This window comes from Alligator sinensis, unplaced genomic scaffold (assembly GCF_000455745.1).
Source record: "Alligator sinensis unplaced genomic scaffold, ASM45574v1 scaffold227_1, whole genome shotgun sequence".
Lineage (NCBI taxonomy): Eukaryota > Metazoa > Chordata > Crocodylia > Alligatoridae > Alligator > Alligator sinensis.
In genome coordinates, this window is record NW_005841966.1 from 2,346,047 (window position 1) to 2,364,409 (window position 18,363).

At 42.6% G+C, this 18,363-nt stretch overlaps 1 protein-coding gene across 1 annotated transcript in view; it reads left to right on the forward strand.

Annotated features, from left to right (window-relative positions):
• Positions 1–13,191, forward strand: part of LMNB1 (lamin B1) — a gene marked incomplete at its 5' end in the record, with an annotated part of 41,908 nt that extends 28,717 nt beyond the window's left edge. Inside the window, 6 exons of the mRNA XM_006020731.3 lie at positions 2,346–2,566; positions 5,828–6,053; positions 8,632–8,736; positions 9,200–9,319; positions 9,946–10,056; positions 12,467–13,191. Of these exons, the coding sequence (XP_006020793.1) occupies positions 2,346–2,566; positions 5,828–6,053; positions 8,632–8,736; positions 9,200–9,319; positions 9,946–10,056; positions 12,467–12,508 (825 nt within the window). The remainder of the gene's footprint in view (positions 1–2,345; positions 2,567–5,827; positions 6,054–8,631; positions 8,737–9,199; positions 9,320–9,945; positions 10,057–12,466) is intronic.
• Positions 13,192–18,363: the final 5,172 nt, after the last annotated feature.

The following is an 18,363-nucleotide window of genomic DNA, read 5'->3' on the forward strand; positions in this document are numbered from 1 at the left end:
CCCCCCCATATTTGTACAGTGCACATGCACACTGTTCCTTATTGTGTTATCCATAATGAGCATAAAAGGATGGTACATATCTTCTGTTCTTAAGTTTCTCTTAAACATCTTGGGGAAAGAAATGGAGCGTTTCTGCTGTCCTTCTCAGCTACAGATTGTTTCTAGGTTATTCGTATTGGTAAATAGAGCAGATATAACATGGAAGTCATGAAAATACCAACATGGAATTCCTTTTAATTACTGTTCAGAGTAGACTGTGTCCCCTTCTCCTCATCAAAAAAGAAAAAAAGGATCATTGTGAATATATATAAATAAATAAATAAAAGAATAGGGAGGCATGAGATGATAGTGCTCTTCAAGCATCTAGTATTGCTGGACTGCCTGTGACAGCCCTGCTATAGATCAAAATTATTTCAAACTCGGATGAGATGGGATACCGTATTTTCCTGTGACCAGCCAGTGGGTGGTCATCTAGTCTATGGAGCTGCTTCCCATAGCTGCCAAGCCTGTTTTTGTTAACATGGGCCAGCCCCTAGGGTATTTAATGTCTGCCATTTTCCCCTTCCCCTCCCCCCTTGTTAATGGCCAGCAGTGACCAAAAAAAACAGAAATCGGGCAGCGCGTAAGGCTGGCAGCAGGAGGGATTGAACGGAGATCATATTGAATGTTTCAGTGTGAGACTATCCAGAATTTTTTTTTTTAACTCACAACTGTTTATAACAACAGAGCTGATTTTGAATTCCGAGGAAATGCTGGAAGGAGTTCATTAAGTCGTGTGTGTGTGTGTGTGTGTGTGTGTGTGTGTGTGGGGTGTGAGGTCTTGTCCCTGTTACCCTCCCAATCCCTCCCCACTGCCATCTTGGACCTTGCGCTTAGGTGCTTTGTCTCTGGAACAAGAAAAATAACTGCTTGCATTGTTTGCTTACAGCTGAAAGTCTAATGATCTCAATGGCTGCTGTGCCAGCACTAGGGTCCCTGAATGACTAAACTTGTGCATGCTAATGAGATCGGGAGGAAAAGGAGCATACAGACCACACTGGCTTCCCTTTATAGGGTAGCCATTGAAGTCTACTAAAGTCATACTTGTATAGAATATTAGGATTACAGCAGAGGGGTTTAAAATGTTAAAACTGTTCCTGGCATCCTAAGCATAATTTTAAAATCCTAGTACTCTACACCCTGGTTCTCCTGACATCTCTGAGCTTTTTTTAATTATTATTTAACAAGTAATACATTGTGCATTTGAATTTGCATGCACGTATGGGTCAGATGTATTCTAACTCTCAAACTGTACTTTTTAAGTACTTTTTGAGATGTCATGATTTAATGTCACTACTTCAGAAATCAGAAACAGATTCTGACCACTTTCTTGTCAAGGTACAATAAACATAGCTGGTACAATCTTCAGCGGGACTGAATGCATCGTTGTGGAAGGCATGGTATAGAAAAGGAGACAAGATTAGTGAATTTGAGTTCACTGAAGACAAAATCGTTTTCAGTCTCATCTAGGATTTAACAATTAGGATATATCAACTATGAAATTAGTTGCTGCACTTGGGCAGTAGGAACCAGCAGCATACCTATAGGCTGGGGAACTTCTTTCTCGAAAGCACAATGGCAGAAAGAGATCTTGGAGTCATTATTGACACCAAGATGAACATGGGCTGACAATGCAAGAACATGGTCAGTAGGGTTAACTGTACCTTGTTGTGCATCCACAGATGTATCACAGGTAGGGCCAAGGAGGTGATCCTCCCCCTCTATGCGACACTGGTCAGGCTGCAGCTGGAGTACTGCGTCCAATTCTAGGCGCCGCACTTCAGGAGGGATGTGGACAGCATTGAGAGGGTCCAAAGGAGGGCCACTCGCATGATCCGGAGACAGCAGGACAGGCCCTATGAGGAGAGGCTATGGGACCTTAACCTGTTTAGCCTTCACAAGAGAAGGCTGAGGGGGGGACCTGGTGGCCGTCTGTAAACTTACTAGGGGGGACCAGTGGGGTTTGGGAGAGACCTTGTTTCCCCTGAGTGACTCCCGGAGTAACAAGGAATAACGGCCATAAGTTGCTAGCGAGTAGGTTTAGACTAGGCATTAGAAGGCACTACTTCACAGTCGGGGCAGCTAGGATCTGGAACCAACTTCCAAGGGAAATGGTGTTGGCTCCTATCCTGGGGAGAGGAGGCTCGACGTTTACCTGGCTGGGGTCATTTGAGCCCAGTTTTCTCTCCTGCTCAGGGCAGGGGGTCAGATTAGAAGATCTACAAGGTCCCTTCCAACCCTACATCTATGAATCTATGAAATTTAGTTTAATTATGTTGCCACTGTTTTGTTTTTTCAACTTTTAGTCAAGAGCATGGCTGGATAGGATGCAAGAACTGGAGGACACACTGGCTAAGGAAAGAGAAAACTATCGCAGGATGCTGACTGACAAAGAGAGAGAAATGGCAGAGATAAGAGACCAGATGCAGCAACAACTGAATGATTATGAACAACTTCTGGATGTTAAATTGGCCCTCGACATGGAAATCAATGCATACAGGAAACTGCTGGAGGGTGAAGAAGAGAGGTATGTAGTCAATGTATCATTGAACACCGGTGTCCCTTTGAGCTTTATTAAGCTAGTTAGCTCTCAAGAGACTTGTTGGGGCACTTTATTAAGCACTTCAGGTTCTTTGCTTCCAAGTTAAACTCTGAATGCATCTGTATGTCTGTGGACACACCCCACTTAAATTTCTGACCTCTATAGGTCAGCTTTCTTGGGGCAGGAATCCATATCCTTTCCCTCCAGGCTGGCTCATCAAGATGCAGCTCTGTGATGACTTTAGTTATGAGGTTTGTTGTAGTTATTCTTTCGAAGGGGTTACTGTGTTACTAGCCAGCTTTCATAAACTAAAAAACTAGAGCTTTATATTTAAAAAAAAAAAAAAAAAAAAAAAAGGCATTGGAGTATTAAGTAGCTTATATTCTTGTTTTGTTTTTGTACTTGCATATTATACTAATGACCATAATAACTAGAGCAGGGGTGCTCAACCTTTGGTCTGTGGGGCTTACATGGTTCAAGAAATTTGGCGGCAGGGCAGTGGTGGCAATATTAGTACTGCCCTGTTGCCAAATTTCCAAACCCCAACCCCCAAACTCCCTGCAGCTGGGTTGGAGCCAAGTCGTATTTTCTTCCCCCTGTGAGCCAGGTCAGGGCTGCTTAACACCTTTTGCCCAGCTGCATGGCATCCCACTGTGATCACTCTGGGTGCCAGATTGGGACCACTGGTGGGATCCGGCCCATGGATGAATTGCGCATTGCCTATCTGGCCCACAAATGTTGAGCACCATTGAACTAGATCATGCTTATCATTTCATAGGCTGAGTCTCTGGCCTACATGAAATGCCAACCTGGACCTACAGTTTAAATCTTACTCCTTTCAAACTAGGTCTGAAGAGCTTGTGGTTCTTCCCCATGAGGCAAGAAGTGATGCTTCAAAAAGTTAGTGTGTCTTGGTTCAGCACTGGCAATTTTATTAATTGCCCTGATGACTTTAGGTTAGGTTCAAGGGAGAAGGCATGGCGCAAGTTATTTGATACATGTATTTAGTAATTCAGTCAGTATCAGATCAAACTCTGTGTACTGATACTATAGTCTTTGATCACTATATGCTTCCAAAATGGAATCCAGGTCAGTATAGCCCTATGTGAGGTGCAACTTTTCATAAGACATAAAACTTGTAACATTTTTCCTTTTAAAAAGCAAAGTGGGTATATTGTAGAGGTACACTAATACATCAGTCCCATATCAGATTGGTACAGATATAAGGAAAATTGACAGTATTGGCAATATGGCCTTTTTTGACTGATGTGGCCGATTTTAATGTCACAGCTAAATGCCTCTGTGCATGCATGCAGCCATAGTGTAGCACGCAGGTGGCCAGGAGCACAGCCCGGCAGCATCCAGCTGATAAGTCGCTTGTGGGGGAAGGGGAATGGGGGGAGTGGGACTGGGACAGGGGCAGATGCTGCCTAGCTAGGGAAAGGCACAGGACGGAGCTGCGAGCAGCTTGTCTGGAAGGCGCAGGGAGGAGGGCGGGCAGCTCCTGCCACTGTGGGGTGGCATGCACCCCTGGATCTGCGCCCAGGGTGAGGTGGGCTGCTGCTGTGGGCTGGGGCTGCGCTGGGCTCTTGGTGCGGGGCTGGGCTTGGTGCAGGCAGCAGTATCACTGGGAGGGGGGCTACAGTGAATTTTTGGGGTGGCTACAGCCCCTCGTGTGCATGCGTGCCCCCCCTTCCCATAGCCCTGCTCCAGAGCTGCCCACCCTGAGTTCTGCCCAGGCCACCCCTGCTGCTGGGAAGAGCTGGGTGTAGCCCCAGCCCACAGCAGCAGCCCATCCGTGCCCTGTATATAGACCAGGCGGCACACTACTCCCCATGTTCTCCCAGGGTGTGTGCAGTGCAGGAGCTGCACCCCCCAGTTCCATCCTTTGCCCCAGCCCAGCTGGGCAGCACTTCCCCCTGCCCTTGCCCCACTCCCACTCGCACTGTGGAGGCCATGATCTACCCTCCCCTTCCCTCCCCCTGCTCCTTCCCCGACAACAGACTTACCAGACAGATGCTACTCTCCCAACTGCCAGGCTGCATATTGGCAATTGGATCAGCATTGGCAGATATGGCTCCTTAAAAATCGGCCATCGGTATTGAGCCAAAAAAATTTGTCAGTGCACCCCTAGTATATTATGAACAATTCTGCAGGCCACTCTCACAAAGGCTCATGCTCTTTTCAGCAACCTTAACAATAAAAAAGGGAGGAGTTTTTAGTGTTGGAATAATTAAAACGTGTGGCGGAGGAGTTCAGTTGTAAAATAAATAAGAAGTATTAAGAATACTGTTTTGTTGGTCTGGGTTAAGTGGTAATGAAATTCTTGAAATATCAGGCCAAGACATTGGAGCAATATAGGACAATGAGAAGCGTGCTGTGACATTTTTCAATGGCAGCCTTTGTTTCTTAAAGCCAAACTACGTTTTCTTGAGCACAAGTACAGAAGTACTTGTGATGGGGGTCATGATTGACCACAAGATGAACATGAGCTTGCAATGTGATGGTGCAGCTAGTAAAGCGAGCAAAACACTGGCTTGCATCCATAGATGCTTCTCAAGCAAATCCCGGGACGTCATTCTCCCCTTGTACTCGGCCTTGGTGAGGCCGCAGCTGGAGTACTGCGTCCAGTTTTGGGCCCCACAATTCAAAAAGGATGTGGAGAAGCTTGAGAGAGTCCAGAGAAGAGCCACGCGCATGATCAGAGGTCAGGAGAACAGACCTTACGACGACAGGCTGAGAGCTCTGGGGCTCTTTAGTCTGGAAAAACACAGGCTCAGGCGTGATCTGATGGCCACCTATAAGTTTATCAGGGGTGACCACCAGTATCTAGGGGAACGTTTGTTCACCAGAGTGCCCCAAGGGATGACGAGGTCGAATGGTTATAAACTACTGCAAGACCATTTCAGGCTGGACATGAGGAAGAATTTCTTTACTGTCCGAGCCCCCAGGGTCTGGAATAGCCTGCCATTAGAGGTGGTTCAAGCACCTACATTGAGCACCTTTAAGAAAAAATTGGGTGCTTATCTTGCTGGGATCCTATGACCCCAGCTGACTTCCTGCCTTCAGGCAGGGGGCTGGACTCGATGATCTTCCGAGGTCCCTTCCAGCCCTAATGTCTATGAAATCTGTGAAGTGGTAACTTATTGTTGCTTTTTCTATGCTATCCTATGTACGTATAGAAAAAGCTTGTATTACGAAACTTATGTTTTGGGGTTGTTTGTTTGTTTTCCCCTTCAAATCCAGGCTGAAACTTTCTCCCAGTCCTTCTTCTCGAGTGACAGTCTCTCGGGCATCATCAAGTCGTAGTGTACGCACAACCAGAGGAAAGAGGAAGAGAGTTGATGTGGAAGAATCTGAAGCCAGCAGTAGTGTCAGCATCTCCCATTCAGCATCTGCTACTGGAAATGTTTGTATTGAGGAGATAGATGTTGATGGCAAATTTATCCGCTTGAAAAATACTTCAGAGCAGGTTTGTAAATCTAACTTGTTCTGATACGCTGATCGGGAGGAGACGCTCATGGCTGCATGTGTGGCTTTCAGGCTTATATATTGTGTCACTGTGCACACACATTGGTAAAACTAGATAGCTCTACTGTTAGGAACTAAAATAATGATCCCAAATTACACTCCGTAACCAGTACTCTCGTTTGGGGTTGTTTTTCTTCCTGGTGTCATATGTAGCAGCTGCTACTGACTGTTTATGGTTATTTAAGACAACTTTGTATTTATTAATATTACTGTAGCTCGTAGAGGCCCGAAGTGATATCAGGGTCCTGTTGACCTAGGCCAAAGCACACGTTGGGTGTGTCATTTCGTCATCTGCGTAGTAAGCTGCCACCCTGATAGAGCTGCCATCGCAGGTCAGTCACCTGGTTGTGTGTTTGATCTTACCAAGCCGGATCCCTGTGCTATTTAAATACTCCTTGTGGTCCAAGTAGATGAATACATTGTCTTTTTACCCCCAGGGTTCCCTAGCATTCTTCCTGGGCTCAAACTTTTCTTATCCCTTCATGGCAACGGGATGTGGTGGCTCAATTGCCCTACGTCAGTTCTTTTCAATTGGGTGTTGTGGTAGCAGGTAAAACTGCTCTCTGCATGTTCTGCCCCCGCCCTCCCTGTATTAGAGAATGTCAGCTTAGATCAGCTATCTTCATAGTTTCACAGTAGCTAGGGTCAGGAGGGACCTGAACAGATCATCTAGCCTGACCTCCTGCCACAGGCAGGAATGAATGCTGGATTCACAAGACCCCAGACAGGTGATCGTCCAACCTCCTCTTGAATTTGCTCAAGGTAGGGGTGAGGATCAGCTCCCTGGGAAGTTGGTTCCAGTTTTTGGCCACCCTAACTCTAAAATATTGCCTTCTGATCTCCAACCTAAACCTGTTCTCCATCAGCTTATGACCATTGTTCCTCGTCACCCCAGGTGGTGCTGGGGAGAAATCTTCCTCACCCCCACCATGCTCCTCCTATGGGGGAGGATGGAAGAGTGTGGGGGACAGTACTGGGAGTGGAACTGCCCTATCTGCTTCTTTATCTGTAGAGGGGGGAGAGCATTGGGGGTACTGGACCAGCAAGAGCTGCTCAGCACAAGGCAGCTCCTGTCTGCTTTAGGCTGATCAGAGCCCTAATACAGGAGGAGCATGTCCACATGGCACAGCCCTTCTCAGCAGCAGAACCCAGCTGGGAAGTGCTCGGGTAAGCTCAGGCAGCACCAATAGTAGTTCTCAGCCAGGATTGTCAAGTGGTGGCTTGGTGCCTTGACTCTGAAAAGGTTGAGGACCAGTGCCCTAGGTGCTGGCTACCTCAGATTTTCCCAGTAGCTTAGGGACATGCTTACTGGGAGTAGACTGGCTTTACAATTTGTCTTCAGGAACATGTGCTAGTGGAAGCAAAGGCATGGGCTTTGTGAAGTCTTAAAAATAACACGTTGCATGTTTCCTGAACGGCTTTGAATATCTTTTTAGGTTTAGCTCAGAGTGTGCTAGGGAGTCCAGAATCTCTCCCTCTAGGTTTTTTTTTGTAGCTGCTACTAGACTTAGGCTAGACTCAAGGCTCAGACTTCTTTGGGTATGGGATGCTAGACTGATTTTTTGGAGTTTCAGCTTTGTAAGTTAGCCCCCCTCATCTAGACCCCTGTGTATTAAACTAACTGTTGCATTTGGGGGTGAGGGGTAAGTATATGAGTTATTTAAAGTGGTAACAGTTCTCCATTATAGTGAGGTGATTTTGGACACCATTTCAGGAAAGATTGTCGAGGAGACAGTGCAATAAGCTTCTACCCTCATACAAGTAGTGACCTGTTTTATTTACAATTCAAAATGAAGTTCATAACTTGATATGGATCAGCCAGCTCTGACTTGCATGAGATAATAGGATGGCCATGTTTCAGCTGGTCTCCATACTTCTGAAGGTAGGCTGATTTGCTGTTTGGGAAATGGCAGAAGAATAAGATCTTTAAAAACAAAAGCTTAAATTCTGCATACAGTTTTGGGAAACGGCTATTCTACAGAGACTATAAATGTGTTGTCAGTTTCCATTAGCTTTTGCTTATGAAAAGCAGTGTTAAATCAACCATGGCAAATGCTGTTATGACACAAACATACCGTTGTCATGAAAAGGTATATGTCTTACAGAACTGACAGATGAGAATTCTGGTTTTCCAGGAAATCAAGCATGTTTGTATGCAAAACTTGACTCCATAAAAAAATGTTTATAATTGCTTCATGAGATGCATAATACTGAAATCTAGTTGTAAAGAAGTATTGGTTTAAATGGCCAATGACACCAAAAACAAAATCTTTGCCAACCTACGTAATTTTCAATACTGACATGGGGCAATTTGCTATGGTTAAATTCAGAAGCAATCTAGGTAACTATGAGAACGAAGTGATAACAAATATTACTACAGGAAACTTCCCACAGCTAGTTCAGTGGTTGGATGGCTTGAGGATGTGTTCTGTTTGCTTTGCAGAAGATTATATGTAGTTGATAGAAATTTAATCTTTCTCTCTCCCCCCCCCCCCCCCCCCCTTTTTTTTTTGTATTAGGATCAACCACTGGGAGGCTGGGAGATGATCAGGAAAATAGGAGATACTTCTGCCACTTACAAATATACCTCAAGATATGTATTAAAGGCAGGCCAGACTGTTACAGTAAGTGAACCAAACTCATATTTTTAGCTGTGAAACAGTTGTTTTGAAGGAAGAGATGTGAAAATTCAGTGGAGTTTTCAGTCTTGTCATTTTATTAAATGATCTGAAAATAAGACTAAAGCATTTGTACTGGCTTTAAGGGCATTAGTTTTTGGCCAAGATGATTGGCTTCTGCTTAACCTCTTGAACAGTGAGTCATAGCTACAGATGTTTTGTGCATTTTCAGTTTTGACCCTGTATTCACAAAGGTGGCAGTCCCATTTTGAACCATCTAGTATGTAGAGGTAAATGCAGGTGTATCCCTTAAAAGTATAGAGTCAGTGTTTTATAAGACTCCTTCTTAAGAGCAGCAGTTCATTGGGTTATTGCACCTAATCCATTTGCTCATACTGTAACCATAAATGCAAACATATTGTATAAAACTTTTTTCCATTAAGGTTGGATTCTGACTTACTTTCTCTAGATCTGGGCTGCAAATGCTGGGGTAGCTGCCAGCCCCCCTTCTGACCTCATCTGGAAGAACCAGAATTCTTGGGGAACTGGCGAAGATGTGAAAGTTATATTGAAAAACTCTCAGGGAGAGGTAAAGTACTTTTAGACATAGCTAAACCCATTCTGATTTGCTCATTGGACTGACTTTAGGTGAAGAAACAGTAGTTTACTGCAAATAAGTGAGGTAGAATTGTGTGGGTCTGAGAGTAATCTTAAGACCAACTTCCTTGTCATGATGGTCTTATGTTTCACGGTAATGTCCCAAGCCAATGTCTTTACTTATACAAACTTTCCTACCCCATATATTTTCAGAAAAATGAATTCTAAAGCTTAGCTCTGATGCTTAAGATCTTGTGCAGCTGAATAAAGTTTCTTCTGTTGACCATTCATCTGTTCAAGTAGGGTGCAAGACACCAGGGTTTTAAATAAATGCATCTAATTTGAGGAACAGTTCTGGTACCTAAGAAGTGGGTACCAGAAGTACTTAAAACAGGAAATGCATCAAGGGAGTTAAAAATTTTAAAGTTATCATCAGATTTTGATGGGACCTAATTGACTAAAAGAATTCCATAGGAAAGCCCTCTGAAAAGGCAACTTGTGTTGTATTCCCATTTTTTTCAAGTAGGAATAAAAAAGATACCTGAACTAAGTGCACAGTGTCTCTAGACTTAATGAAATTAGATTTCACAACAATTAATTTAGCTAATTTTATTGCAGGAAGTTGCTCAGAGAAGCACTGTCTTCAAAACAATTTTACGTGAAGGTGAAGAAGAGGAAGCTGAAGAAGGAGTTGAGCCTGTTGAAGAGGAGGATCTTTTCCACCAGCAGGTAACTTGTTTAAATTGTTTTAATTTTATAAGATGAAATCCTAAGCATGTACCCATTTAATTTTGGGAAACTAAGTTGAACCTGACACGTTTTCAAGTTCAACTTTAAGCAGGAGGGGAGCTCTGCCCCTCTCCCCCAGTCATAAGAAATAAAAACCTTGAACTGCTGTTATACTTTATAATCCCGTGGGAGAATTGGATAACCAAGGAAATGGCCCAAGAGGCAGAATGCACTAGAAGTATTAATATAACGTCACCCCCCCCCCCCCCCCCCAAAAAAAAAAAAAAAGTTTTGACTTTATTTTTGTGCATGCAACAAAAATACTGCAAGTACAGAAGTCTGTACTATAGGGATTTCAATTGCAGGTAAACTCTGCATGTAAATAGAATACAGTTTTTATAGTACATTTGGAAGAAAGTAGACTTACAATTGAAATATACGCTTGATCTTAGCCAAAAGGCTGATACTCCAAACTGGCCACTCTTGCTCTACAGATATGACTAGTACAGAGTGGCTCAGCACAACGCTCTACCTTGTGTTCTATAAAAATACTCTTTCTTTCCCACATCAGCTATGACTTAAGTTTCTGGTGTATATTGAGGCAAGGTAATACAGGATACTAGTTTATTTGTGTTGTGTGGGCGTGCAAGCACACATACAATGGGGGCAGAAAAAAGCTCTGGCTTCCGTGGGAAATAATTCCAGTTGCTGGGCTTAGTTTACATTCTGTGAAGTCTTATAATTAGGCGTTAATATATTTAAATTGTGGTTTAAGTGCTTCCAGCTACTGTTCAGCTCCTGGGACTACATAGTTCATTTGATTGTCAACCCCTTTAACCAATTCATATTTTTAAGAAAAATGTCATAACTACTGTATTTTACCTGAATCTAAGACGACCCTGAATTTAAGATGACCCCCCTAATTGTTGGATTTTTAGACATTAGAAAATTTACACATTTTATTTTAATTTTCCATATCTAGAATCTAGGTAGTGGAGAGTCCTTTTCAAATTCATCCCTCCCACTGCTGCCACAGGGAAAGTACCATACTTGAATAAGATGATGACCCCTTGATAGTTAGATTCTGTTTATGGAAAATAATTATAAATCATGTATAAAAATTATTGAAGGTTTGTGTTTAATTTCCTCTCTCCCACTGCTACAGCAGGGAAAATAAATCTGGGAAGATAGGTAGTCCCTCTGCCCCCACCTCCCCCTTATTGTCAGACCCTGCTGTCCATGAGCACGTGGAAATGAGGCAAGTTTGAAAATACTGACTTTGAAGTAAACATACCTGTAGGTACTCATAGACTTAGTTCATCCAGGATTTATGCATTTTGTCTCTTTTGCAACTGCTGAAGGTTTTAGCACAGCTACTCCATAAACACACTTTTTAAGCAGCACTGTTGTACTTACTTTTATAGAATACAAACTGTGCATGATATTAGTTAAAGCCAAAAGGCTTATTTACTTTAGGCCCCCTCTACACATTAGTGTAGTTAATTGTGCAGTTACTGTCAGACCAGCTACATGCGCAAAGTAGCGATCATGTCATAAAATGCTCCAACCAGCTATAAAGTTAGACCTTGAAAATGTGTGCTACCTTTATAACTGGATGGGTGCACCATGCCCCTGCCAGTCCCAGAACAGTGGGACTTAGCCCAGCAACTGCTGGGCTCTGGGTCCTGGCAGCACGAGGACCCAGAGTCCTTCAGCTGTGGACATGGGGTGCTGGGACCCAGCTGGGTCCTGGTAGCCAGGTGGTACAACTGCCTTGGGTGTGCATGAAATCCCTGGGGCTGTGGGATAATGGCAGCTTTGGTCCCACAGCTCCAGGGGTGCATGGGGCATCCCTGCAATTGGGAGTCCTTCAAGTGAGGGAGTTCCCAGCTATGGGAGCTTGCTTCTTGCCAGTACAGGGGGAGCCTGGGATTGGGATCTAATGCATGATCCCACAGTCGCACCTCCTGCACTGCCACCATGGCTGAACTGGGGGAGGGGGCACACCTCATCTTAGAATTGAGTAAATAGGCATGCTGACTTCACTTACAACCCCCCCCCCCAAACAAAACAAACAAACAAAAAAACCAACCCCACAAAAACCCCCTCTAGTATCTTGCACATCCTATAAATCTTGCCATTTATGTAACTTAAAGGATTTTTCAGCATTACTCTCTGGAAAGTTTCTTTTAAACTTTTGCTTTGGTGGTTACCCTTCTTTTACTACCTCTTCCAAAACAGGCTACATAATATTCCTCTAAGACTCCAAGTTAAAGCTGTTTGGTAGATTTCATTTAAACTGTACCAAATGTACGCAACATGTAAAGTTATACATTTTCTGTAGCTTTTACATTGTGAAGCTTTTCAGTCTAGAGGTTTTCAGAGCTAATTCTCCTTCTTTTCATAACAGGGAGATCCTAGGGCAGGCAACAGAAGCTGTGCCATTATGTAACTCCTCCAGTCAACCAACCAGCTTCCTCAAGTGATGGTAACCCTTGCCTACAGAGCAGTCTTCTCAGAAGCACAACATATTTTTGTATTTCCTTTGTGAATTTTTAAGCTGCGAGTCTGGCCTTAATTTCCTTTGTCACTGCAAAGGAAGTTTTGTAAAAGAAACCATATCCATAACTTTCTTGCAAGATGTGAATTGCTGACACTGAACTCTGTACTGTTTTGAAAATGACTCCTCATTTTTAGGTCAAGCTTTCTTTTTATCTTTGTTAGAAGGGAAATATACCACTGTGTTTGGGGGTTTGTTTTTTTTAGATTACACCACTTAGACTAGCCATCTGCTGTTGACCTCTTTTATATTAGGTGCTGTTGGGGAGGGGAAGCATTTTCAATGCTACGAACTCTTTTGTACTGAAGATTCTTTTTTGTGTTTTTACTACGCAATCAAGTTAATAAACTTTTATAGAAAAACTTTGTTTGAAAAAGGAATATGGCCTAATGATCACGTAAGCACTCAGAGGATGAAGGATGCAGCAAAACTTTTTTATTGGTACTTTTTTTCTTTACTTAGATTCTTAACCAAGAAGGGGGGGAGGAGCAGGGGTTCATGTTAAATGTGTTAGTTGTGTTTTTAAAGATAGTGTAACTTGCTTAAATTTTCTTATGTGATATTAACAAATAAAAGGCTGTTTTACTATCAACTGACTTGTTTGTTCACATTTTCCCAATGTTCCTTTTTGGGGAATAGGCTAGATGGGATGAACTATGGAATTTAACTTTAGTCTTCCACTTCCGAAATACTGTGGTCCCTATAAACATGGAAGGTTTTTGTACGTTTTTAAAATCTACATTTAAGACTGTATTAATCCACTGGGTCAAACTTTATCAAGCCTACAGAAAGCCTAGCTGAGGGTCTGGAATTTGGATTTTCCTGTAGAACTGTGAGTGCCAAAAACTAAATAACCAAATCTGCCTAATTGTTTTAAAATCAAAGCAAGTTAAAGTTGATTTAGTATCTGTGCTAACTGGGAAATGCCATTTGGCTAATAAAATTCACACTATTGCTACATATGATACAACTTGCAAGAGGAAGGTTTGGGGTATTGGTTAGTGCTTATCAAACAAGTGTTGTTGCTATCTGATTTTGAATGCTTCCTGCAGAGGTGATGGATACACTTGATAGATGTAGAATTTCTACATTTTGTTTTATCTGGTTAGTTAGCTTACTGCGTGGCATGCATAATCCTTGACCATTTCTGAGGGTTGCCATAAATATTTGGTAATTCATGATGCATTTGAATTTTTGGTATGAACAGAACAACTCTACCCAGTATTTCGGTGGGTGAACTTCAGAAGTGTCTTGGATAAGCACCACAAATTTCTAGATATATTGTGAATAGCTTTTCTTGTAGCAGTTTTGCCTTTATGTTTGTTTCTGGCTCAAATCAGGAAAATGGAAACTTAAATTCTGCATAAGGTTTCTGTCAAACTTGATCCAACTTTTTGTTTTTAGTTGCAGATTTGGACTTGTTGATTTCCATGAACTGTTTGCTTCTCTATTTTAAACACTCCCTTATTTTATGTTCTAAACTTTTTCTGTATTTGATTTGGAACAAGAATTAATTAACATTTCTGAGGTAATTGTGGGGTTATCCTTTTTCTTGTAAACTGAAAGCACTGTTCAGTTAATCTTTCCTACCAGCAAAGGGACTTTAATTCCTCATCTGATAGTTCTAAAACTTGGAAACAAGTCCAGTTAAAGCATATCGGTGCCAACTAAGTGGATCAGTCCTTTCACTCTGTCACTAAAACTAGCAGCTATATTTGGCAATTTTTGAAAGGTAGATAGGTAGAAATGAGCACATGTACAAGGGTTGATAGTATTTGAAAATGACTTCGTAGAAGGTGGGCTGAGTTGAGTCCACTGCAAATTGGCATTTATCATAAATATACTGGCAGGCTCTGCTATTTTGAAAATATCATCTGATAACATTTTTTGTTTTTTCTGTGAGTTAGCAAGATAAGTGTCAGTGAATATAACCAACCCTTTTGTGGAGATGTGCAACTGAGTCTCACAATGAAACATCCTACCACAAGATGGGGATCTTGTTATCAAAATGGCTCTGAAATTTCTAAGAGTCTCTTCGTGACGGTTCCATTATTGGGAATGGTGAAATCAAACGCTTCAAGCCCAAGAAGTTTACTTGGATTTTTGCAATCCGGTCTGTTTAACTAAAAGGTTAAACTCCTTTTGACTATTATAAAAACACTTCATTTAAACACTTCACTTAAAGTTTGAGGGGCTGGTGTTGCATTTATTTACCCAGAGCAACTTTGTTTTTGTGGAAGCACTAAATATCTCCTTAACGCAAATGTTGTCTCCATCCTTTGTACAGAGCTATACCTAAAGCTATTTTGCTGTCTTGATGTCCCATAACATGCAGTAATCTAGGTGAGGGGGGAAGCCTAATTTTTTTTCCTGCTTTAAATGGGGAAAAGATGCTTTTGGTCTAGTATGCTTCAGCTGTAACTATCATTTAATTAATGTTGATACAGTTGTCTCTCTCTATCCTGAGTTGTATCACATGTGGCTCTTAAGTTGTATTTTTGAAACACTGACCTTCAGAAGTCGGGGAATAAACTAACAGAACGGTTAACTCTGCAGACCTACTCCATTTGTGATTGAACATGTGAATGGTCTTTTTTTTTTTTTCCCTCCCCTTGCTAACATAGGAAGATCTTTCTCTAGTATATAACAAGTATGTAAGTCCCGTCCAAGTCTGACATTTCTCAACAGATGGGATTGTCTTGCCATATGAAGAAATGTTCAGTAGTTCAGTTGCATGCTATCAATAAAATGTCCTTCCACATGTGAGCTGTGTTAAGAGTCCAGTTTCCCTGTTTAAGTAGCACCTGGCTTCATTTTTCTTGGAAATGATCTGTGTAGCTAGTCTTGTGACTAGGCCCTTGAAACAGGTGGCATGTTCCTGCTTGGTTCTGTAATTTCCATAAAATAAGCTGCATTCTTGTTCAGTCACTTTTTACAGTGAAGATAACCACTCCTTTTAGCATAATCATTTGACTACAAATAGATGGGACCTACAAATACCTATAATGAAGTTAGATATGCTGTATGTGTCCTCCTGTTTCTACTTGACTTCTCTCACCTGCTGCTTTTTTTTCTTTCTCGATGTCAGAGATGTATCTGAATGAAATATTTTGCTTTGAGATGCTCATTTCTGTAGGCTATCAACTCGAACGGAAGGCTACTAATAGAAGTTGATTAGCTGGAGATGGTTCTTACTGTTCTGGTTTGAGGGTGATTTGATTTCAGTGCATTTGAACTTTTAACACTTAATCTCTTGAATGAAAGATTCTATAAGAATGTGAATTAACTTCAGTGTAATGAAGACAAGTATTCACTCATTCATCTTCATTCCTCCATTTCTTGACCCTTCTTAATTCTCCTCCATCTGGTCCACAGAAGCTGTGTTCTTATAACAGTGCAGCATGAGATGTCAGTGACTTTTATTTGTGAAATTAAAATCAAATTTTCAATTGTTGCTGCTTCTCTTCTATTTTTAAAATCTAAATAAATACCACATAAATTACCACATGCAATGATTAATTGCGTGTGTCCCCATCCTGAATGGTGGTTCCATCTTTGGCGAAAGGCAAAACCTAGTTATCTTAAGTCCTGTTGTGTATCTATTGCTTTCACCAATCCCAGTGCTATAATCCACCTAGACTTCAATGACTTCTTGGTTTAACGTGAGGTTTATTTTCATTCAGAACTAGAGCATGGAGGAATACTATGTGGAGCTAGAATGTCTGATGTTGCCAAAATTGTTCAAGCAGAAGAGACCAGTATGATTATCAAATCTAACCTCTTGCCTAACGTGGACCAGAAAGTAACAAAACAGGTTTCTTGTTTAGCTGATGGTTTGCTTTTTTTTCCTTTTCTCCGAGTATTGCAGTAAGATTTTTCTTACATTGTGATTGGACATAATGGGTCCACATCTCACTGAATGCATGCAACTCGGGCACTTGAGCTTAGAGACTTATCCTAGCAGTAACTTTCCAACGTGCCTATGTCCTACTTTGTGTGCAAAGTGCTGAGGTTATAAATGGCTGCATGCTTCACTGTTTTGTTTTCTTGCATAAGACTGATCTGCTGACTGTTAAGAAAAAGATTTGTTCCTTTTTCCCTCCCTTATTTTTTCACTTTAATTTTTTCTTTTTTCATCTCCATTTTTTGTCTTTTTGGTGAGATCCTAAGGCTCCCATGGTCTGTGCCATCTCTAATCCAGCTGATTGAGATTCCAGTGTTTTGAGTTTGGCCTCTATCCACTGAACTTCTCTCAGTTAAGCTGTCCCCCTCAAGTGAATGGGCTATACTTGTCAGGGATGGGAATGTTAAGTGCCCTGGTGGGGGAAGTATTCCAGTCATTGCAGATTGATTTGCTTCACAGACCAGAAGGGAACACAAGGCCAGGTTCAGGTTTTCCCTGTGTTAATCCAGTGGAATTAACCTCCACTCCTGGGATATAGAATCTCCAGGAGCAAGAGTTCCCTATAAGTTGGCCTTCCTTATTGCCACCAGAGAAGTTGTCTTGGGGGGAGAAACCTAAAGTTGATTCTAGATGGTCTTATCCCAGGTTTTGTGGAGAAAGCATGCTTCATACATCTTCCTCCCACCCCCGGCCTTTCAAGTCCTTCTTGGTCCTGTGCATGTAGGGCTGAGAGAGTAAAATAAAGCATCTAGACACTGCTTGACTTCCACTGCTTGGCTATCGCAGATCTGATGCTCTATTGGCAACGGGGGATGACATGGTAGGAGACCTACAGATCGGTGGTCACCTGGGGGACAGTGATCACCAAATAATAGAATTCGCCATAAGATGTTGATTGGGTAAGGTAACTAGTAGGGTGAAAGTGCTAGACTTTAGGAAAGCTGATTTAAATGAACTCGGGCACTTAGTCAAGGACACACTGCAGAGCAAGAGTTTTGAAGAGTTGGGAGCCCAGGAAGAGTGGCTGTGCCTTAAGGAAATGATACTTCGTGCACAGAGGGAGACGATCCCGATGTGGGGCGAAAAAGGGGGAAAGGGGCCAAGAGGCTTCCTTGGCTGACCAGAGAAATCCAGAGCAGTCTACGGGCTAAAAGGGGGGCATATAAGAAGTGGAAACGGGGGAGATTACTAAAGAGGAGTATACTTCCTCTGCTTCCACTTGTAGGGAGGCAGTTAGACAGGCCAAAGCTACCATGGAGCTGAGGATGGCATCCCAAGTTAAGGATAAAAAAAAATTGTTCTTTAGATATATAGGGAGTAAAAGGAAGGCCCAGGGTGGAATAGGACCCCTGCTAAATGGGCAGAAGCAATTGGTGACGGACAGGGGGGACAAGGCTGAACTTCTCAATGAGTTCTTTGCCTCCGTGTTCCTAAGCGAGGGGCAAGACAAGTCTCTTACTGGGGTTGTAGAGAGGCAGCAGCAGGATGCCATTCTACCAAGTGTAGACCCTGAGATGGTGCAGAGGCACTTTGAGGAACTGGATGCGTTTAAGTCGGCAGGCTCGGATGAACTCCATCTGAGGGTACTGAAGGCACTGGCTGACGTCACTGCGCAGCCAATGGCGGGAATATTTGAACACTCGTGGTGCACGGGCCAGGTCCCGGAGGACTGGAAAAGGGCCAATGTGGTCCCCATTTTCAAGGGGAGGAAGGAGGACCCAAGCAACTATAGGCCAGTCAGTCTCACCTCCCTCCTAGGCAAAGTCTTTGAAAAAATTATCAAGGCTCACATTTGCGAGAGCCCGGCAGGACAAATTATGCTGAGGGGAAACCAGCACGGGTT